The 23,826-nt window shown below is 42.8% G+C and overlaps 1 protein-coding gene across 1 annotated transcript in view; it reads left to right on the top strand.

The window, feature by feature from the left end:
• Window positions 1-23,826, top strand: part of LOC121582250 (protein kinase C-binding protein NELL1-like) — a 604,927-nt gene that overhangs the window by 171,201 nt on the left and 409,900 nt on the right. The window contains exon 4 of the mRNA XM_041897923.1: window positions 230-400. Within this exon, the coding sequence (XP_041753857.1) occupies window positions 230-400 (171 nt within the window). The remainder of the gene's footprint in view (window positions 1-229; window positions 401-23,826) is intronic.

Raw genomic sequence — 23,826 nt, forward strand, 5'->3', positions numbered from 1 at the left:
TTTCATAGTTTTGATGTCTTCACTATTATTCTACAATTTAGAAAATAGTAAAAATAAAGAAAAAATGTTGACCAATAGTGTATGTATGTTGAATATTAACACACCACATTCCCCAATTGCATCACCTCATAGCCCCAAGCTAAATCCTTCTCCATATTGCTCAGGGGCTGTAAGCGCTTCGGTGATCTCTGAACTCTACCTGTAACCTTTGCCCTCTCCTCCCCTGCAGTTACTTTGAGCTGGAGAGCAGTGGGCTGAGGGAGGAGATCCGCTACCACTACCGCTACAAAGGCAAGCCTCGCTCAGAGTCCTTCCCCTACCGACTAGCCGATGGCCAGTGGCACAAGATAGCCCTCTCCATCAGCGCTACACACCTATTACTGCATGTCGACTGCAACAGGTAAAAGACACACACAGGCGTAAACATATGTACGCGCATGCACGCACACCTATTGGGTAACATACAATCTAGCCCACTCCATTAGTGCTACAAGTACATTCCATGCTACCTACAAGTACAAGCAATAATACAGACTGAAAGTCAGGCAATGGAAGCATCAGCTTCAACCTCAGCGGTGAAGAGGTGTTTCTATAACTGACAACACTCATGTCACCTTTAGCCTAAAATGGCTTCTTTGCTCGCAAGATGTTACCAGAGGTGAAACCGCTGATACTGCTTTGAACTAACACTGTAGGAACAGGTGGATGCACACACATGTACACATGTACACTAAGCACTCGTGCACATGCAGTAGGTTACACACACACGCACACATACATATACACACACAAGCACCACAGCTTCCACCACACACACAAACAAACACACACACACACACACACACACACGGGCATGTTGAGAGGCTGTGATATTTCCAGCTGTCTCCCATTGCCATGTTCCCTTTGAGCATTCAGCGAGTGTCACAAGTGTCCCCGACTGTGTGCTCATCAAGGTAAATATTTGTTAACACCTATTGTTGTTCTGGTGACAGGCTGCAGACAGTATGGGATAAGAGAGGCAAGCTGTAGACTGTAGGGATATGTATTTGTGTCACATCTACACATACACATACTTATGTACACACATACGCACACAGAGAGACACGCGCACACACACACACACAGAGAGTCTCATTAACGTTTTCACCCGTTAGTTCCAAATATCTCTAACGGTCGCCGCAGCGTGAGTTGTTTTATGCACGTGATGTCAGAATGCACTCACTGCTCCAAAATGTGATTGTTACGCAACAGGACAGTTAACACGCACTGCCTGCTAATTACCTATAGGCTATGTTTCAACTTGTCATTTTCAAATAACTTTTTAACAAGTTGTATTTTCTAACAATAGTTTGAATTGAGGTGTGTTCCGTCTCCTCATTAATTCATATAGAAGTAGCCAATTTCAATGTTGCGGACAATTTATGTTTGAGGCTTTACTGAGCAGGACAAACTTCCCTCTTCCACATTTTTTCCGCACATGAAGTATGCAGACATTTGCGCAGTCTTGCATGAACTGGCACATTTTCTGGCTGGCGCTCGCATTGTTACATTGTTGTTTTCCTTACAAATAATAACTTTGGACATGTGTGCGTTCCTATCAAAGTAAGTGCCTTATTTTCCGTATATCGTGTTGTCATTTCTACTGTAGCTGTCACACCCTGGCTCCGGGGACTCTTATATGTTGAGCCAGGGTGTGGATTTTCTATGTTTTGTTTTCTATGTTTTTGTTTCTAGATCGTGTTGATATATGTTGGCCAGGGTGGTTCCCAATCAGAGACAGCTGTAGCTTGTTGTCTCTGATTGGGGACAATACTTAGGCAGCCTGTTTTGCACTAGTTATTTGTGGGATCTTGTTCCATTTGGTTTGGTGTGTATAACCTAGGACTTCACGTATCGTTTGTTGTTTTGTTTCGTGTGCAGTACGGTAAATAAAATGTACGCTTATCGCGCTGCGCCTTGGTCCGAGTCTTCCTGTAACGATCGTGACAGTAGCATACAGTACAGTGGCTTGCAAAAGTATTCATCACCCTTGGTGTTTTTCCAATTTTTTGCATTTGTTGTAATTTTAATGGATTTTTATTTTGATTTCATGTAATGGACATACATAAAATGGTCCAAATTAGTGAAGTGAAAAGTGGTGCGTGCATATGTATTCACCCCCTTTGCTATGAAGCCTCTAAATAAGATCTGGTGCAACCAATTACCTTCAGAAGTCACATAATTAGTTAAATAAAGTCCACCTGTGTGTAATCTAAGTGTCACATGATCTCAGTATATATACACCTGTTCTGAAAGGCCCCAGAGTCTGCAACACCACTAAGCAAGGGGCACCACCAAGCAAGCGGCACAATGAAGACCAAGGAGCTCTCTAAACAGGGCAGGGACAAAGTTGTGGAGAAGTACAGATCAGGGTTGGGTTATACAAAAATATCCGAAACGTTGTACATCCCACGGAGCACCACTAAATCCATTATTAAGAAATGGAAAGAATATGGCACTACAACAAACCTGCCAAGAGAGGGCATCTGTGGTATGACTTAAAGATTGCTGTACACCAGCGGAACCCATCCAACTTGAAGGAGCTGGAGCAGTTTTGCCTTGAAGAATGGGCAGAAATCCCAGTGGCTAGATGTGCCAAGCTTATAGAGACATACCCCAAGAGACTTGCAGCTGTAATTGCTGCAAAAGGTGGCTCTACAAAGTATTGACTTTGGGGGGGATGAATAGTTATGCACACTCAAGTTTTCAGTTTTTTTGTCTTATTCCTTGTTTGTTTCACAATAGAAAATATTTTGCATCTTCAAAGTGGTAGGCATGTTGTGTAAATCAAATGATACAAACCCCCCAAAAATCTATTTTAATTCCAGGTTGTAAGGCAACAAAATAGGAAAAATGCCAAGGGGGGGTGAATACTTTCGCAAGCCACTGTATGTATGAGCATAATGTATTTACAGTTTTATTCACTTTTTCAAGTACAGGTGACAAATAATGCATTCCAAGTATTGCATAGATTGAAATGGACACCAATGATGTGTGTAAAACACTTTTTTGGTATTTTGTTGTACTGATTATAATGAGCTTATGCTAAGCTATTTGCCAGCTATGTGTGGCGCTATGTTTGTTGACATTATACAATGCATTCTGGGTGTCACAGAAATGTCTGTCAGACCAAAGATGAGGTGAAGGAATGGTTCACTTATCTTTTGAGTAAACTTCCGGAAGTGAATTAAGGGAAGTGAATGACCGTAGATGACACACCCCCTTCAACATGCATACTGCAAACAGACCAAACTCATCTTGTCTCCTTTTATTATCTTCAGTTGACGCGAAAAAAACAAACATGACTGCGCACACAAACTACCCATCGTCGGATTACTTTTGATTTCTAGAAAGTGTTTTACTCAATTATTTCGATCAATGTTGAGCTCACCCGTGATGTGATGAATTATAAATAACAATTGCTATTAGCTCATTCATATTGTGGTTTCTCTCAGCCGAGATTTATCTAAATATGACCACTTGTGTTATGTCAATCTTTCCTCAGTTAGCGCTAGGACTAATTTTCCGGTTTGGATGATTGTGTATGCTGTCGCTATTTCTGTGAATGTCTGAACATTGCATCCAAAAATAAACTGGTCACATTCAGGACATAACTTTGTAAGGACTGTGTTTTTAGCAAAATGTTTCTTTGAAAAAAACGGTGTGGCAAGCTCAAATGCTGACTGTTGCGTCAATCGAAACTGGACGTTCTAAATAAGCATTCTAATCCCACTGGTTTGAGTGTACGGTGCAGGGACCACTGTAGAATGATCACACCCGTTTGTTGGTTTGTGTGAAAAGGTTAAAGCTACAAAACTGCCATTGTTCAACTTTAGCATGTGATAACAATGTAACAGAACAGATGAACCAGAATGACTACTTAGCCACGCCTACAGTATTATGATCTAACCCGCTGGGTCATATCTCAATAAACCAGCATCAATGCCTGCAACCCAGCAGTTGGGTCATCCAAACAACCCAGCATTTTTTTTGAGTTTACTGTTGCTCAAACATTTCAGTTTTGGTTCAATTGATGTAATGTTGCATCATGAATGTTGTCTTTAAAAAAAACAAATAATTTCAATGTTATGAAACTGCCAGTATTTTAACCCTTTTTTAATATAATATTTGAGATTTTCTACAGAAAGAGAGGGAAATATTGGTTTCTTAAATAACAGAACAAAAAAATTAATATAAATTATCTGTTTAAGATGACAGATTTTCTTTTTAATAATGGAAAGTAACCATTTAAATTATCCGTAAAATAGAAAAATGGTAATTAAACTGTAGTTCTATTAATGTCATTTAAAGGGGAACTCCACTCAAACTATGTTTTGTTATTTTTTTCGTTAGTCCACCAAATTTTTCATTAGTCCACCAAATGTTTTTCATGTCAGCAGTCAGCGGCCACATAATCAGGATGATACAAAATGCATCAAATGCATCAAATGTTGCAAAACGCATCATCATGATGATTTAGCCGGTGACACTTTGCTTCTTGAAAGTCCAATATCTTGACTGGTGACATGCAAAACATTTTGGGACTGTATCAACAGTTAACTAATGAGAAAAATACAAAAATATAGTTTTTGAGTGGAGTTCCCCTTTAATGTTTAAACATTTATAGAAACATTTAAGTTTCTGTGTCACGGATCCCCCCGGTACTGCTGCTCATTCCATTCACCAGTTCCGGAGGTCTACGTCACCAACTTTCTAGGCGTCACTGACATGGATCATTACCACCAAACCCGGACTGTCTTCTCTCATAACGCACACCTGGTTCCCATTCCCCCTGATTAGTATGTGTATATATGTTCCCCATTGTCCTTGTAGATTATTGTCCCATGTCCGTTGGTCTCGTGAGTGCCGTGTATTGTGCTCTTGTTGTTTACGGGTCTCGTCCCGTGTATTGTGTAGAGATTACACCTCGCTCTTTGTTTGGGTTACATCCTTTTTATATATATATATATATATATATATGTATATATATATATATATATATATATGTGTGTGTTTGTGTTGGGTGGAGTAATAAAACCCCTAATACGTATTCCTGAGCCTGTCTTCCTGTAATTATACAACATGACATTATGATATACAGTGGGGAAAAAAAGTATTTAGTCAGCCACCAATTGTGCAAGTTCTCCCACTTAAAAAGATGAGAGAGGCCTGTAATTTTCATCATAGGTACACGTCAACTATGACAGACAAATTTAGATTTTTTTTTCTCCAGAAGATCACATTGTAGGATTTTTTATGAATTTATTTGCAAATTATGGTGGAAAATAAGTATTTGGTCACCTACAAACAAGCAAGATTTCTGGCTCTCACAGACCTGTATGTCACGAGTTACAAAGCCAGAACCCAGAAGCAGACCAGGACAAGGTAAGTTGAAACGAAGGTGAGTGTTTATTTACAAAGTCAAGAGTGATGCTGAATAATCCAGGGAACAGAGCGGGCGGCGTTGATTAGTTGTTGGGGGTGCAGTGGTTGATCCAATCATGGCTCGGCAGCCGCCGACCACCAGGCAGAGGTTGGATGAAGGCTCCGGACGAGTGATGTTCATGGCTAACGATCCGGCAGGGAATGGATGTTAGGCCAGAGCCTAAGAAGGGTGATGATCAGGACCAGGTGTGCAGATTGCTGATGGGATGCAGGTGCGGAAATCAAGAGAGCTCCCCCGGGAGCGTTCCAGAACCCTCGGGAAACTGGAGATCCCGAGCAGAAAAACTAGTCCACAGACAGGACCCGACTCAGACTGCCGGGATCGTTACAGTACCCCCCTCCGACGAACGCCACCGGGCGGACTCCCGGAGCGCCAGGATGGAGGCGGTAGAAGTCACGGATGAGGTCAGCATCTAGGATCTGTCGCCGCGGAATCCAACTCCTCTCTTCAGGACCATACCCCTCCCAGTCCACGAGATACTGGAAACCCCGGCCCCGCCGTCTGGAATCCATGATGCGTCGCACCGTGTAGGCAGGACCACCTCCGATCATCCGAGGAGGAGGAGGAGGAGGCGGAGGAGGCAACAGAGGACTGAGGAAAACAGGTTTGAGGCAGGAGACATGAAAGGTGGGATGAACTCTGAGCGTCCTCGGGAGTTTGAGTCGAACTGCCACCGGATTGATCACCTTCTCCACCACAAACGGACCAATGAACTTCGGTAACAACTTCCTAGACTCAGTCCGTAAAGGAAGATCCCGTGTGGCCAACCAGACCCTATCTCCGATGGTGTAGGTGGGAGCGGGGATCCGGCGACGATTCGCCTGGAGCTGATACCGGTCCGAAACTCTAAGGAGTGCCTTTCTGGCCCGATGCCAGGTCCGGTGGCAACGACGAATATGGGCCTGAACAGAAGGCACTGAGAGCTCCTTCTCCTGAGAAGGGAACAAGGGAGGTTGGTAGCCATACAGGCACTGGAAGGGAGACATCCCAGTGGCAGATGTAGGGAGAGTATTGTGGGCATACTCAACCCAAGGCAACTGAGAGACCCAGGAGGTGGGGTTGGAAGAGGCCAGGCAGCGTAGCGTGGATTCCATCTTCTGGTTGGCTCTCTCCGCCTGACCATTAGATTGGGGGTGAAAACCAGATGTGAGACTGACTGTAGCTCCAATGGCCAAACAGAAGGACTTCCAGACAGCAGAGGTAAACTGAGGGCCACGGTCGGAAACGATATCACTGGGCAACCCGTGGACCCTGAAAACCTCCCTAACCAGGATCTCGGACGTCTCCGAGGCAGAGGGAAGCTTGGCAATTGGCACAAAGTGGGCGAACTTGCTGAATCTGTCCACGATAGTCAGAACGACCGTGTTCCCCTCAGAAGCGGGCAACCCAGTGACAAAGTCCAGGGCCAGATGCGACCATGGTCGCCGGGGAATAGGAAGGGGGTGAAGTAGTCCAGAGCTGGGCCGATTGGTACCCTTATTCTGCGCACACACTGGACAGGCAGCAACATAACCCCGAGTATCCTCGGCCATGGCAGGCCACCAAAAACGTCTGCGAAGAAACGCCATCGTCCGAGCCACGCCAGGGTGACAAGCCATCTTGCTGGCGTGGGACCATTTGAGGACCGCAGGACGAACCGACTCAGGCACAAACAACCGACCGGGTGGACCGTTACCGGGACCGGGCTGCGTCCGAAGAGCCGCCATCACCTCCTCCTCAATCTTCCACCTAACAGCTCCCACGACGCAGTTCCGGGGGAGAATTGTCTCGGTCTTGGACCCACTCTCCTCCGTCTTGGAGAACATCCGAGACAAGGCGTCCCGCCTTGCCGTTCTTAGATCCAGGTCGGAACGTCAGGGAAAAAATTGAATCGTCCGAAAAACAACGACCACCTGGCCTGGACGGGAGTTGAGACGTCTAGCCGATTGCACGTAAGCAAGATTCTTGTGGTCAGTCCAGACAATAAACGGTTGCTCCGCCTCCAACCAGTGGCGCCACTCCTCCAAGGCAAGTTTCACCGCGAGAAGCTCCCGGTTACCCACATCGTAATTCCTCTCCGCAGGCGAAAGGCGACGAGAGTAGTAGGCGCAGGGATGGAGTTTACTGTCCGTGGAGCATCGCTGCGACAGGATGGCGCCAACTCCCACATCAGACGCGTCCACTTCAACGACGAACTGACGGGCCGTGTCCGGTTGAGAGAGAATCGGTGCGTTGGTGAATCGCCTCTTCAAATCCAGAAACGCTCGATCCGCCTCCGGATTCCACTTGAAGCTCCTGATACTGGAAGTCAAGGCAGTTAACGGAGCGGCCACACGGCTGTAATCCCGGATGAATCTGCGGTAGAAATTCGCAAACCCCAAAAATCTCTGGAGCTGCAATCTCGTACCGGGCTGGGACCATTCCAGAACCGCTCTAACCTTCTCCTGGTCCATCCTAATCTCTCCCTTGGAGATGATGTACCCGAGAAAGGATGTCGTGTGGGCGTGAAACTCGCACTTCTCGGCCTTCACGAACAGGCGATTCTCCAACAATCGCTGCAGAACCTGCCGGACATGCTGGACGTGGTCGGAAGGTTCCTTCGAGAAGATCAGAATGTCATCCAGGTAAACAAACACAAAGAGACCGATCATATCTCTCAGGACGTCGTTCACCATACTCTGGAATACCGCTGGAGCATTGGTCAGTCCAAACGGCATCACCTGATACTCAAGTGACCCATCGGTGTATTGAAACCCGTCAACCACTCGTCTCCCTCTCTGATCCGGACCATGTGATACGCATTGCGTAGGTCTAACTTGGTGAACACCGTAGCACCCTGTAAGGAGTCGAAGGCAGAACTCATCAAGGGCAGGGGATACTTGTTCTTGACCGTGATGTCATTCAACCCCCGATAATCAATACACGGTCGAAGAGAGCCATCCTTCTTACCCACAAAGAAGAATCCTGCCCCCAGGGGTGATGACGAGGGACGAACGAGACCAGCAGCTAGGGACTCCTTGATGTAGGTCTCCAAAGCCTCACGTTCAGGGCGGGAGATACTGTATAACCTTCCCTTGGGGTAGACAGCTCCAGGGAACAGGTTGATGGCACAATCATATGGTCGGTGGGGAGGGAGTGACAGAGCCTTCTGCTTACTGAACACTTCCCCCAAATCGTGATATGTCTCGGGAACCAGGGACAAATCTGGGGGTTTAGCCTCAATCACCTGACTGGGAACCGAATGGGGACAGGCAGTCTTGAGACAGTTAGCATGACAATCAAGGCTCCAACTCGTTACCTTGCCCGTCACCCAATCGAACGTGGGATTGTGTTCCTTCAGCCAGGGGTATCCAAGGACCAGAGGAACATGGGAAGACGGCAGAATGAAGAATGAAATCATCTCCGAATGATTCCCCGACAACAGCATCTTAACCGGTTCAGTCCTCATCGTGATACGTGCCAGACTACTGCCGTTCAGAGTGGTCGCTTCAATGGCTTCCGGCAATTGCTCCTTGGAAAGCCCCAGCTGTTCCACCAACTCGGCATCAAGAAAGCTTCCATCGGCACCTGAATCGATAAAAGCGTTAATCGCTAAGCTCTGATTCCTGTTCACAAGGGTAGCCGGGAAACGGGGTCTGACAGAGGTACTGAGAGGTTGAAACTGGCTCGCTAAAAGTCCTCCCAACTTTAGCGAGCCGGGCAGTTTGACGACCGCCGGGAACAAGTGGAGATGTAATGTCCCGAGCTACCACAGTAGAGGCAGCAGTTGGTCTTACGTCTATGTTGACGCTCCTCCTTGGTTAACCCGTGCCGCCCCACTTGCATGGGTTCAGAATCGGGAGAGAGGACCTCTCCACTAATCCTTTGTGGTGGAGAATGATCGACGTGTTCTGGTCCACCACCCGACCCGACTGGGAACTGAGAAGCTGATCGATTGGACGGACCCCATTGCTTCTCCCTCCTTCGCTCTCGGACTCGATTATCCACCCGAATAGACAAGGCTACCAAGCTGTCCAGGTCACTAGGCTCCGGATAGGAGATCAACTCATCCTTGAGCTGCTCCGACAGACCCTGGTAAAAGGCCGCTTGCAGAGACTCCTCATTCCACCCACTCTCCACAGCCAACGTCTTGAACTCGATCACGAAGTCGGCCACGCTGCGCAGTTCCTTGGCGAAGCGAAAACAGGCGCCTAGCTGCGTCCCTCCCTCGGACGGAATGGTCGAAGAGCTTCCTCATCTCGGTCGTGAACCCTGGTATGAAGCCATGCAGGGATCCTGTCGTTCCCAAACGGCTGAAGCCCACTCCAGCGCTCGACCACGCAGCAACTCAATCACAAAGGCTATCCTAGCCTTGTCTGTGGCATAAGAGTAGGGCTGTAGATCGAACACTAATCCACACTGCATAAGGAAGGAACGGCATCTTCCCAGCTCCCCCTCATATTTATCCGGCGTCGGAACCTTGGGCTCACGGAAGGACACAGCTCCAGAAGCGGCAGGCGAGATGGGTGAAACCGGTAGTGGATCCTCCACCGGAAACTTGCGTTGGTTCTGGACCTCCGTCAGACCGGTAGAAAGGTTCCGAACTGACAACGCGATCTCCTGTAGTACCGTGCTATGATGGCCCAACATCTTCTCCTGATGGGTAATGGCATGGCGAACAGAGTCCAGGTCCGCTGGGTTCATTACTGGCCGGATCGTTCTGTCACGAGTTACAAAGCCAGAACCCAGAAGCAGACCAGGACAAGGTAAGTTGAAACGAAGGTGAGTGTTTATTTACAAAGTCAAGAGTGATGCTGAATAATCCAGGGAACAGAGCGGGCGGCGTTGATTAGTTGTTGGGGGTGCAGTGGTTGATCCAATCATGGCTCGGCAGCCGCCGACCACCAGGCAGAGGTTGGATGAAGGCTCCGGACGAGTGATGTTCATGGCTAACGATCCGGCAGGGAATGGATGTTAGGCCAGAGCCTAAGAAGGGTGATGATCAGGACCAGGTGTGCAGATTGCTGATGGGATGCAGGTGCGGAAATCAAGAGAGCTCCCCGGAGCGTTCCAGAACCCTCGGGAAACTGGAGATCCCGAGCAGAAAAACTAGTCCACAGACAGGACCCGACTCAGACTGCCGGGATCGTTACACTGTAACTTCTTCTTTAAGAGGCTCCTCTGTCCTCCACTCGTTACCTGTATTAATGGCACCTGTTTGAACTTGTTATCAGTATAAAAGACACCTGTCCACAACCTCAAACAGTCACACTCCAAACTCCACTATGGCCAAGACCAAAGAGCTGTCAAAGGACACCAGAAACAAAATTGTAGACCTGCACCAGGCTGGGAAGACTGAATCTGCAATAGGTAAGCAGCTTGGTTTGAAGAAATCAACTGTGGGAGCAATTATTAGGAAATGGAAGACATACAAGACCACTGATAATCTCCCTCGATCTGGGGCTCCACGCAAGAGCTCACCCCGTGGGGTCAAAATGATCACAAGAACGGTGAGCAAAAATCCCAGAACCACACGGGGGGACCTAGTGAATGACCTGCAGAGAGCTGGGACCAAAGTAACAAAGCCTACTGTCAGTAACACACTACGCCGCCAGGGACTCAAATCCTGCAGTGCCAGACATGTCCCCCTGCTTAAGCCAGTACATGTCCAGGCCTGTCTGAAGTTTGCTAGAGTGCATGTGGATGATCCAGAAGAGGATTGGGAGAATGTCATATGGTCAGATGAAACCAAAATAGAACTTTTTGGTAAAAACTCAACTCGTCGTGTTTGGATGACAAAGAATGCTGAGTTGCATCCAAAGAACACCATACCTACTGTGAAGCATGGGGGTGGAAACATCATGATTTGGGGCTGTTTTTCTGCAAAGGGACCAGGACGACTGATCCGTGTAAAGGAAAGAATGAATGGGGCCATGTATCATGAGATTTTGAGTGAAAACCTCCTTCCATCAGCAAGGGCATTGAAGATGAAACGTGGCTGGGTCTTTCAGCATGACAATGATCCCAAACACACCGCCCGGGCAACGAAGGAGTGGCTTCGTAAGAAGCATTTCAAGGTCCTGGAGTGGCCTAGCCAGTCTCCAGATCTCAACCCCATAGAAAATCTTTGGAGGGAGTTGAAAGTCCATGTTGCCCAGCGACAGCCCCAAAACATCACTGCTCTAGAGGAGATCTGCATGGAGGAATGGGCCAAAATATCAGCTACAGTGTGTGAAAACCTTGTGAAGACTTACAGAAAACGTTTGACCTGTGTCATTGCCAACAAAGGGTATATAACAAAGTATTGACAAACTTTTGTTATGACCAAATACTTATTTTCCACCATAATTTACAAATAAATTCATTAAAAATCCTACAATGTGATTTTCTGGATTTTTTTTTCTCATTTTGTCTGTCATAGTTGACGTGTACCTATGATGAAAATTACAGGCCTCTCTCATCTTTTTAAGTGGGAGAACTTGCACAATTGGTGGCTGACTAAATACTTTTTTCCCCACTGTATTTACAATATTGGCTTGTTAATTTACATCTGAAACCCCCTACTTTAATTGAAAATGTCTGTATTTTGAAAAGGCAATCCTATGAATTTACTGTGTAATACCGTAAATGCTGTATACATAGATTTACCCCAAAATTTAGGGCAGGGTTACCCTGATTTTTTCTAAAACTGCAGGAAATGAGCTCCAAGTGATTTTATTGTAAAAAATATTTTATCAAGTATTCTCACGTATAATAGAGAGACACGTGATCATATACAAATGTAAGCAACGTTTGAAATTATTATATTTTATTCAAACATTATTTCTGTTTGGGCTTTTTGCAGTCAATTTTCAGTCTACAAAAATTTGTAATTATAAACTTGTTGCTTCGAGCCCTGAATGGTGATTGGCTGACAGCCCTGGTATATCAGACCTTATTGCTTTATTATGTTCCTGCCACCGACCATCCGCTCAAGAAAAAATCGGCCCGCGGCTGAATCTAGTTGATGATCCTTAATTTAGGGTGTATTTTTACAAATTGTCAAGTTGATTTACAGCTTAAAACACCTATTTTAATCAGAAATTACTGTATTTTGATTGTATATTCCCATAAAATTACTGTTGAAAACTGTAAATTTACAATAATGTAGTTATTTTATTTAAAGTTAACTTAATGTCTTTTGACTCTGATTTGCACCTAAAAGTACATTTACGTATGTAAAATTAGAATGATTTCCCTTAAAAAATAGAAAAAATCCATAATTTGTTATAATTGAAATAAACCATTATTTTACAGGATTTTTTTAAAAATGAGATAATATTACTGTAATTTTACAAGCATTTGTTTATTATTTAGAAAAAAATGAAATTACTGTAAAATTTTACTATGCATTTTCTGTAGAATTACATTTGTTTTTTACATTGCAAGTTGCTGGCTTACTTACATATAGATTGCTGTATGACTATGCCCAGATTAATTTTTTAATGAGAGGACCATAACAGTAATTAGTAATATGATGCATAGTGCAAGAAAGATACAAATCTAATCTTTCTTGTACATTTTTGTATTTATTGCTGAGATGTACTTACTTTTGACGACACAAGCTCAAGTACATAGTACAAATATTATGAAAATACGAAAATATAAAATATCATTTATGATAAACTTCATATGGGGATAATCTACATATATTTGCAATCAACTTTACAAATTACATCCTATAAGATTTCAGCTGCCTTATTACTGTAATAATTCATCATATAACTAGTGGGTATGGAAAAGTAGCCTTATTTTTAGGGCACGGCTTTCGTTCATTCGTCTCTCCCTCCCCTCCTGAATCCCACAGAGAGTTTGCTAGCAACTCTACAAACTCGTTATGTAATCTCAGCTTTCATCTCCTATAAAAGTTGGCCGTCTGTGATGAACAGAAATTGGTTTCGATTCACATCTGCAAATAATGTTTGAGTTTTTATTTATTGAATTTGATATAGAACCAGTTGTGGGACTACTTCTTATCGATGCGGGATACTTTCAGCTGTCCAATGCTACACGGCATATGAGGCTGTGACGTACCCTTCCGCAACAAATTGACAGACAGTAGGACCAGTGAATGAAAGTGTAGGTGGGACTCACAGGAGACTGCTGAGGGGAGAACGGCTCATACTAAACCATGTGTTTGATGTATTTGTTACCATTCCACCCATTCCACCCAAGTCAATACCACGAGCCCGTTTTCCCTAATTAAGGTGTCACCAACCTCCTGTGGTGGGACTTCACAGCCTCCAATGGCTGTGGATATGTAACCTGATACCCCAGAGTCTTCGAAGCTAACTCAATTGAAGCTGGAAAGCGGCGCTATCAGCCAAAACAGAGGCTGATTTATAAGCAAATTACCGTGATAAAGTCCCAAAACCGGCTAGGAGCCTATGCAAATTCCAATGTTGGGATAGTTAACACTTTGTTACAATATGTAAACATTTACATTTTTAGTCATTTAGCAGACACTCTTATCCAGAGCGACTTACAGTTAGTGAGTGCATACATTTTTCATACTGTTCATAATGTTCATAATGTTATGACTATTATATTAAAATATGTAATGTGCAAAAATATTCAAGGGAAATTGACATTTGCAGTGTACAAACTTAAAATGGAACTGACAGCATCTTAACTACTTTGCTGATAGGAAACAAACAGACAATCTTAATAACAGTATAAAATATAGAATTCCCAGTTTAAGCTACAATACCAACATTATATGACTTGGTTGCAATTTCAATTTAATCCTCCAGAAACGACAGAACAAATAATGCAACAAATATTGTGGTTAAATTTAAATATACTAATTGACAAAAAACCTTTATTTTTTGACAGAATGTTTAAAAAAGGTATAATCTTCGTAAATGATATCATCGGTAGGACTGGTGGAGTTATGTCGCACATGCAACTGACAAAAACATATGGAAATGTCTGCTCTACCCAAAATTACAACCAAATAATTGCAGCCTTACCGCAAAAGTGGAAGAGGAAAGTGGAAGGGGGAGAAAGTAAGGAACTTGTCTGTCGGCCTTGCATTAAAGAACATAATTGGTTAAGGAAAACTGTGATAAATAATAAAGTATATCAGTTTCACTTAAAGACCAAAGGATTGACAGCCGTCCCATATAGATTGCAAAATAGTTGGGAAGAGATCTTTGACGTACCGATCCCATGGCATAGTGTTTATGAACTGACACGCAAAACGACACCGGATTCAAAAATTAGAATCTTTCAATTTAAATTATTATATAAAATTCTTGCTACCAATAGAATGTTATTTATATGGGGGATACAATCTTCCCAGCTCTGCAGATTTTGCTGTGAAGAGACAGAATCATTAGATCATTTGTTTTGGTTCTGTCCATTTGTAGCTTGTTTTTGGACACAGGTCCAGGAATGGCTAAAGGATTGCAATATTTACCTGGAACTAACCTTGCAGATAGCATTACTGGGTGATCTGAAAAGTCATAGTCAATCAATCAATAATATAATAATACTTTTAGCAAAAATGTTTATTTTTAATTCACAATCTGTAGAAGCAATGAGAATAGAAAGGTTCAGAATTTTTGTAAAACATCACAGTACGGTTGAAATATATATGGCAAATAGAAATCCTATATGGATGGTGTTAAGAGATAGATGGGAGGTATTGAATAGAGTTGAAGGATGGGACTAATAACAAATAACAACAAATTATAACAAAGATAGCTAATAATGTAAGCATACTGTGTCCATAATAAGTATATATGTTGTATGTTGGGAGCTTTTGGGAAAGAGCACAGTTAGAAAGATATGGCATATAGAAGCAAACCGGATGGACATCATGAAAATGATCGGAGAGGTTGAGAGTAGAAGAAGTTCAGGAGCAATAAAAATAAAAATATAAAAACATATATATAATAGAATTATTGTAAAATTAACTCTGTCCATAAGGTGTAGATAGTAAGTATAGACCGGAAGTAGAGGCCTGGGCATTGTTGTTCACTAATTTACTCCAAGTAGGGAAAGGATGGTGGGGTTGAAAAGTAATAAAGGGGAGTATATATATATATATATATATATATATATATATATATAAAAAAAAATGGGGGATTGGAAGTGATGCAGACAATTACATTGATAGAAGATACAATCTATCTGCAATATTAAGCTGATCCATTCCCCCCCCCAAAAAAAAATAAAAATAAAACATATTTAAAAAATAATAACAAAATAAACATTATATGACTTTTTTTAAATTGTTTTTTTTTTACACAAAACTCCATGACGTAGAATAAGGTTATTACGGCTCAGGAAAAGACCCAGATGCAGACAGTTCGAATAACGGATGTTTATTATATAAACAGAGGGCAGGCAAAGGAAAGGTCAAGGGCAGGCAGAGGTCGGTAGCCCAGGGCAGAGTCCGTAAGGTACAGAGCAGCAGGCAGGCTCAGGGTCGGGGCAGGCAGAGGTCAGTAATCCAGGGCAGTGTGAAACGCTACAGAACGGAGGCAGGCTCAGGGTTAGGGCAGGAAGAAGATAAAAACCGGGAAAACTAGAAAACAGGGCTCAAGAAAACAGGAGTACGAAAAACATACTGGTAGGCTTGACGAGACAAGACAAACTGGCAACAGACAAACAGAGAACACAGGTATAAAAGCACAGGGGATAATGGGGAAGATGGGCGACACCTGGAGGGGGTTGGAGACAAGAACAAAGACTTGTGAAACAAAGGTATTGTTGGCAGAATAGATGGATGCAATTCAACACATGATTAATATAGCTAATTCACCAATACATTTGGTGGTCCAACAAATATCAGGTTGTAAATCACAGATGGCTAGGTACAGTGAGGGAAAAAAGTAGTTGATCTGTCACGATCGTCCTGAGAAGAAGTGGACCAATGCGCAGCGTGATAAGTGAACATACTTTTTTTATTAATTCACCACGAAACAAAACAACAAACGATACGAAACGTGAAGTCCTTGGTTACAATACAAACCATACGGAACAAGATCCCACAAATGACAATGCCCAAACGGCTGCCTAAGTATGGTACCCAATCAGAGACAACAAGCAACAGCTGATTCACGTTGCCTCTGATTGAGAACCACCCCGGCCAACATAGAAACACAAGCACTAGAACTTAACCACAGAACACAAACACATAGAAACTACACACCCTGGCTCAACATATAAGAGTCCCAGAGCCAGGGCGTGACATGATCCCCTGCTGATTTTCTATGTTTGCCCATTGACATAGACATGATCAGTCTATAATTTTAATGGTAGGTTTATTTGAACAGTGAGAAATCCAGAAAAACACATATGTCAAAAATGTTATGAATTGATTTGCATTTTAATGAGGGAAATAAGTATTTGACCCCTCTGCAAAACATGACTTAGTACTTGATGGCAAAACCCTTGTTGGCAATCACAGAGGTCAGATGTTTCTTGTAGTTGGCCACCAGGTTTGCACACATCTCTGGAGGGATTTTGTCCCACTCCTCTTTGCAGATCTTCTCCAAGTCATTAAGGTTTCAAGGCTGATGTTTGGCAACTCGAACGTTCAGCTTCCTCCACAGATTTTCTATGGGATTAAGGTCTGGAGACTGGCTAGGCCACTCCAGGACCTTAATGTGCTTCTTCTTGAACCACTCTTTTGTTGCCTTGGCCGTGTGTTTTGGGTCATTGTCATGCTGGAATATCCATCCACGAGCCATTTTCAATACCCTGGCTGAGGGAAGGAGGTTCTCACCCAAGATTTGACGGTACATGGCCCTGTCCATCGTCCCTTTGATGCGGTGAAGTTGTCCTGTCCCCTTAGCAGAAAAACACCATCAAAGCATAATGTTTCCACCTCCATGTTTGACGGTGGGGATGGTGTTCTTGGGGTCATAGGCAGCATTCCTCCTCCTCCAAACACGGCGAGTTGAGTTGATGCAAAGAGCTCGATTTTGGTCTCATCTGACCACAACACTTTCACCCAGTTCTCCTCTGAATCATTCAGATGTTCATTGGCAAACTTCAGACGGGCCTGTATATGTGCTTTCTTGAGCAGGGGGACCTTGCGGGTGCTGCAGTATTTCAGTCCTTCACGGTGTAGTGTGTTACCAATTGTTTTCTTGGTGACTATGGTCCCAGCTGCCTTGAGATCATTGACAAGATCCTCCCGTGTAGTTCTGGGCTGATTTCTCACCCTTCTCATGATCATTGCAACTCCACGAGGTGAGATCTTGCATGGAGCTCCAGGCCGAGGGATATTGACAGTTGTTTCTTCCATTTGCGAATAATCGCACCAACTGTTGTTACCTTCTCACCAAGCTGCTTGGCGATGGTCTTGTAGCCCATTCCAGCCTTGTGTATTTCTACAATCTTGTCCCTGACATCCTTGGAGAGCTCTTTGGTCTTGGCCATGGTGGAGAGTTTGGAATCTGATTTATTGATTGCTTCTGTGGACAGGTGTCTTTTATACAGGTAACAAGCTGAGATTAGGAGCACTCCACTCAGCTCGTTACCTGTATAAAAGACACCTGGGAGCCAGAAATCTTTCTGATTGAGAAGGGGTCAAATACTTATTTCCCTCATTAAAATGCAAATCAATTTATAACATTCTTAACATGCATTTTTCTGTATTTTTTTGTTGTTATTCTGTCTCTCACTGTTCAAATAAACATACCTTTAAAATTATAGACTGATCATTTCTTTGTCAGTGGGCAAACATACAAAATCAGCAGGGGATCAAAAACTTTTTTCCCTCACTGTACATTGTTTGCAGCCTCCAGCACTTCGGGATGCATTGTTTCAATTACTCAATATTTTGGACAAAAAAAGGACAAATGTCAGTCATAACTTGGGAATAGGCTAGCTTATCTATTTATGTAGCTATTTATTTAGCAAACTAAAAACACAGAGCCTAACCAAGGCAGCAGCTATTCTTCCTGGGGTCCAGCAACATTAAGGCAGTTATATACACAATTAAAAACATTATATTACATTTCACAACCGATTTCACAACTCATTAAGTCCGTGCCCTCAGGCCACTACTCTACTAACACATATCTACAACACAAAATCCATGTGTATTTGTGTGTACACTGAGTATACAAAACATGAAGAACACCTGCTCTTTCCATGACATAGACTGACCAGGTGAATCGAGGTGAAAGCAATTGATGTCATTTGTTAAATCCACTTCAATCAGTATAGCTGAAGTAGAGGAGACAGGTTAAAGAAGAATTTGTAAGCCTTGAGACAATTAAGACATGGATTGTGTATGTGTGCCATTCAGAGGTTGAATGGGCAAGAGAAAAGGTTTAAGTGCCTTTGAACGGGGTATGGTAGTAGGTGCCAGGCGCTGCACTGGTTTGTGTCAAGAACTGTAACGCTGCTGTGTTTTTCACGCTCAACAGTTTCCCGTGTGTATCAAAAATGGTCCACCACTCAAAGGACATCCAGCCAACTTGACACAACTGTGGGAAGCATTTGAGTCATCATGGGCCAGCATCCCTGTGGAATGTTTTAAAATTTGATTTTAATACATGCATGAGTTACTTGATGTGGAATAGAGTTCCATGTAGTCATGGCTCTATGTACTACTTTGCGCCTCCCATAATCTGTTCTGGACTGCCTTTATTATTAAGTGTTTCCTCTCATTGGTGTAGTCATGGCCCTGCCTCCTATGTGTGTATGTCATAGGACCTTTTCTTCTCAAGAGTGTGCAAAGCTGTCATCAAGGCAAAGGGTGGCTATTTGAAGAATCTCAAATATAAAATATATTTTGATTTGTTTAACACTTTTTTGGTTACTACATGATTCCATATGTGTTATTTCATAGTGTTGATGTCTTCACTATTATTCTACAATGTAGAAAATAGTAAAAATAAAGAAAAACGCTTGAATGAGTAGGTGTTCTAAAACATTTGACCGGTGGTGTATATATATATATATATATATATATATATATATATATATAATATTTTTTTTTTTCCTTTATTATTTTCCCCTAACCCTATCACTCCTCCCTAATTGGAGTAAATGAATGGACAACAACACCTAGGCTTCTACTTCCAGCTTATACATGCTATATACATTTTACGGACGTAATACATTTACAATAGTTATATTTTGTTTGTTTTTAGTCCCATCCTTCAGCTACCCTCAACCCCTCCCATGTATCTCTGAAGACCATCCAGTTTTTATTTCTATTTGACATATATTTTCCAACTGTGCTGCTTCACAAAATGTCTGAACCTACAGTGTATTCAGAAAGTATTCAGACCCCTTCCCTTTTTCCACATTTTGTTATGTTACAGCCTTATTCTTAAATGTATAAAATAAAATAAAAATCCTCATCAATCTACACACAATACCCCATAATGACAAAGCGTAAACAGGTTTTTAGATTTTTTTGCAAATAATAACAATAATAACATTTAAAAAACACCTTATTTAAATAAGTATTCAGACCCTTTGCTATGAGACTCGAAATTGAGCTCAGGTGCATCCTGTTTCCATTGATCATCCTTGAGATGTTTCTACAACCTGATTGGAGTCCACATATGGTAAATTCAATTGATTGGACATGATTTGGAAAGGCACACACTTGTCTACAGAACGTCCCACAGTTGACAGTGCATGTCAGAGCAAAAATCAAGCCATGAGGTTGAAGAAATTGTCCGTAGAGCTCCGAGAAAGGATTGTGTCGAGGCAGAGATCTGGGGAAGACTACCAAAACATTTATGCAGCATTGAAGGTCCCAAGAACACAGTGGCCTCCATCATTCTTAAATGGAAGAAGTTTGGAACCACCAAGAGTCTTTTATTAGAGCTGGCCGCCCGGCCAAACTGAGCAATCGGGGGAGAAGGGTCTTGGTCAGGGAGGTTTCAAAGAACCTGATGGTCACTCTGACAGAGCTCCAGAGTTCCTCTGTGGAGATGGGAGAACCTTCCAGAAGGACAACCATCTCTGCAGCAATCCACCAATCAGGCCTTTATGGTAGAGTGGCCAGACGGAAGAAACTCCTCAGAAAAGACAAATGACAGCCCGCTTGGAGTTTGCCAAAAGACACCTAAAGGACTCAGACCATGATAAACAAGATTCTCTGGTCTGATGAAACCAAGATTGAACTCTTTGGCCTGAATGCCAAGAATCATGTCTTGCGGAAACCTGGCACCGTCCCTACGGTGAAGCATGGTGGTGACAGCATCATGCTGTGGGGATATTTTTCAGAGGCAGGGACTGGGAGACTAGTCAGGATCGAGGAAAAGATGAGCGGAGCAAAGTACAGAGAGATGCTTGATGAAAATCTGCTCCAGAGCGCTCAGGACCTCAGACTGGGGCTAAGGTTAACCTTCCAACAGGACAACGACCCTACGCACACAGCCAAGGTAACACAGGAGTGGCTTCAGGATGAGTTTCTAAAAACCTATTTTTGCTTTGTCATTATGGGGTATTGTGTATAGATTGATGAGGAAAAAAACAGTTTAATCCATTTTAGAATAAGGCTGTAACGTAACAAAATGTGGAAGAAGTCAAGGGGTCTGAATACTTTCCAAATGCACTTTTAAGAACACACTATATTTGTTATCTTGTTATTTTTAGTCCCACCCTTCAGCTGCATGAAACCCCTCCCATCTATCTCTGAACACCATCCAGTTTTGATTTCTATTTGCCATATATTTTTCAACTGTGCTGTGATGTTTCACAAAACTTCTGAACCTTTCTATTCTCATAGATTCTAAAGATTGTAAATTTTAAATGTTTTTTGCTAAGAGTATTATTATATTATCGATCGATTGGCTATGACTTTTCAAATCACCCAGCTGTGCTATTTGCAGAGTTAGCTCCAGGTAAATGTTGCAATTCTTCAGCCATTCCTGAACCTGCGACCGAAAATAGTATCTAATGATTCTGTCTCTTCACAGCAAAATCTGCAGAGCTGGGATGGTTGTTTCCCCCATATATATAACATTATATTGGTTGCAAGATTTTTGCATAATACAGTGGGGGAAAAAAGTATTTAGTCAGCCACCAATTGTGCAAGTTCTCCCACTTAAAAGAGATGAGAGAGGCCTGTAATTTTCATCATAGGTACACGTCAACTATGACAGACAAATTGAGAAAAAGAAATCCAGAAAATCACATTGTAGGATTTTTAATGAATTTATTTGCAAATTATGGTGGAAAATAAGTATTTGGTCACCTAGAAACAAGCAAGATTTCTGGCTCTCACAGAACTGTAACTTCTTCTTTAAGAGGCTCCTCTGTCCTCCACTCGTTACCTGTATTAATGGCACCTGTTTGAACTTGTTATCAGTATAAAAGACACCTGTCCACAACCTCAAACAGTCACACTCCAAACTCCACTATGGCCAAGACCAAAGAGCTGTCAAAGGACACCAGAAACAAAATTGTAGACCTGCACCAGGCTGGGAAGACTGAATCTGCAATAGGTAAGCAGCTTGGTTTGAAGAAATCAACTGTGGGAGCAATTATTAGGAAATGGAAGACATACAAGACCACTGATAATCTTCCTCGATCTGGGGCTCCACGCAAGATCTCACCCTGTGGGGTCAAAATGATCACAAGAACGGTGAGCAAAAATCCCAGAACCATATGGAGGGACCTAGTGAATGACCTGCAGAGAGCTGGGACCAAAGTAACAAAGCCTACTATCAGTAACACACTACGCCGCCAGGGACTCAAATCCTGCAGTGCCAGACGTGTCCCCCTGCTTAAGCCAGTACATGTCCAGGCCCGTCTGAAGTTTGCTAGAGTGCATTTGGATGATCCAGAAGAGGATTGGGAGAATGTCATATGGTCAAAAAAAATATAGAACTTTTTGGTAAAAACTCAACTCGTCGTGTTTGGAGGACAAAGAATGCTGAGTTGCATCCAAAGAACACCATACCTACTGTGAAGCATGGGGGTGGAAACATCATGCTTTGGTGCTGTTTTTCTGCAAAGGGACCAGGACGACTGATCCGTGTAAAGGAAAGAATGAATGGGGCCATGTATCGTGAGATTTTGAGTGAAAACCTCCTTCCATCAGCAAGGGCATTGAAGATGAAACGTGGCTGGGTCTTTCAGCATGACAATGATCCCAAACACACTGCCCGGGCAACGAAGGAGTGGCTTCGTAAGAAGCATTTCAAGGTCCTGGAGTGGCCTAGCCAGTCTCCAGATCTCAACCCCATAGAAAATCTTTGGAGGGAGTTGAAAGTCTGTGTTGCCCAGCGACAGCCCCAAAACATCACTGCTCTAGGGGAGATCTACATGGAGGAATGGGCCAAAATACCAGCAACAGTGTGTGAAAACCTTGTGAAGACTTACAGAAAACGTTTGACCTGTGTCATTGCCAACAAAGGGTATATAACAAAATATTGAGAAACTTTTGTTATTGACCAAATACTTATTTTCCACCATAACTTGCAAATAAATTCATTAAAGATCCTACAATGTGATTTTTTTCTCATTTTGTCTGTCATAGTTGACGTGTACCTTTGATGAAAATGACAGGCCTCACTCATCTTTTCAAGTGGGAGAACTTGCACAATTGGTGGCTGACTAAATACTTTTTTCCCCAATGTAATTTAAAATGAAAAGCTCAAAGTTTTGAATCCGGCGTCGTTTTGTGCATCAGTTCATAAACCATGTGCATTGGAATCGGTACATCGAAAATCTCTTCCCAACAATTTTGCAATCTATATGGTGCAGCTGTCAATTTTTGGGTCCTTAAATTAAACTGGTGTACTTTATTTATTACCATTTTCTTTAAACAATTTTGGTCATTAATGCAGGGCCGACAGACAAGATCTTTTAAATTCTCCCCATTCCACTTGCCTCTTCCATTTTGCGGTAATGCTGCAATTATTTGGTTGTAATTTTGGTTGTAAGGTCCATATATTTCTGTTAGCTGCATACAGTTGAAAGTGTACATACACCTTAGCCAAATATATTTAAACTCAGTTTTTCACAATTCCTGACATTTAATCCTAGTAAAAATTACCTGTCTTAGGTCAGTTAGGATCACCACTTTATTTTAAGAATGTGAAATGTCAGAATAATAGTAAAGAATGATTTATTTCAGATTTTATTTCTTTCATCACCTTCCCAGTGGGTCAGAAGTTTACATACACTCAATTAATATTTGGTAGCATTGCCTTTAAATTAAAAAAGCTTTCCACAAAAAGTTCCATTCCTCCTGACAGACTGGTGTAACTGAGTCAGGTTTGTAGTCCTCCTTGCTCGCATATGCATTTTCAGTTCTGCCCACAAATGTTCTATAGGATTGAGGTCAGGGCTTTGTGATGGCCACTCCAATACCATGACTTTGTTGTCCTGAAGCCATTTTGCCACAACTT

The sequence above is a fragment of the Coregonus clupeaformis genome, chromosome 15, assembly GCF_020615455.1.
Source record: "Coregonus clupeaformis isolate EN_2021a chromosome 15, ASM2061545v1, whole genome shotgun sequence".
Classification (NCBI taxonomy): Eukaryota; Metazoa; Chordata; class Actinopteri; order Salmoniformes; family Salmonidae; genus Coregonus; species Coregonus clupeaformis.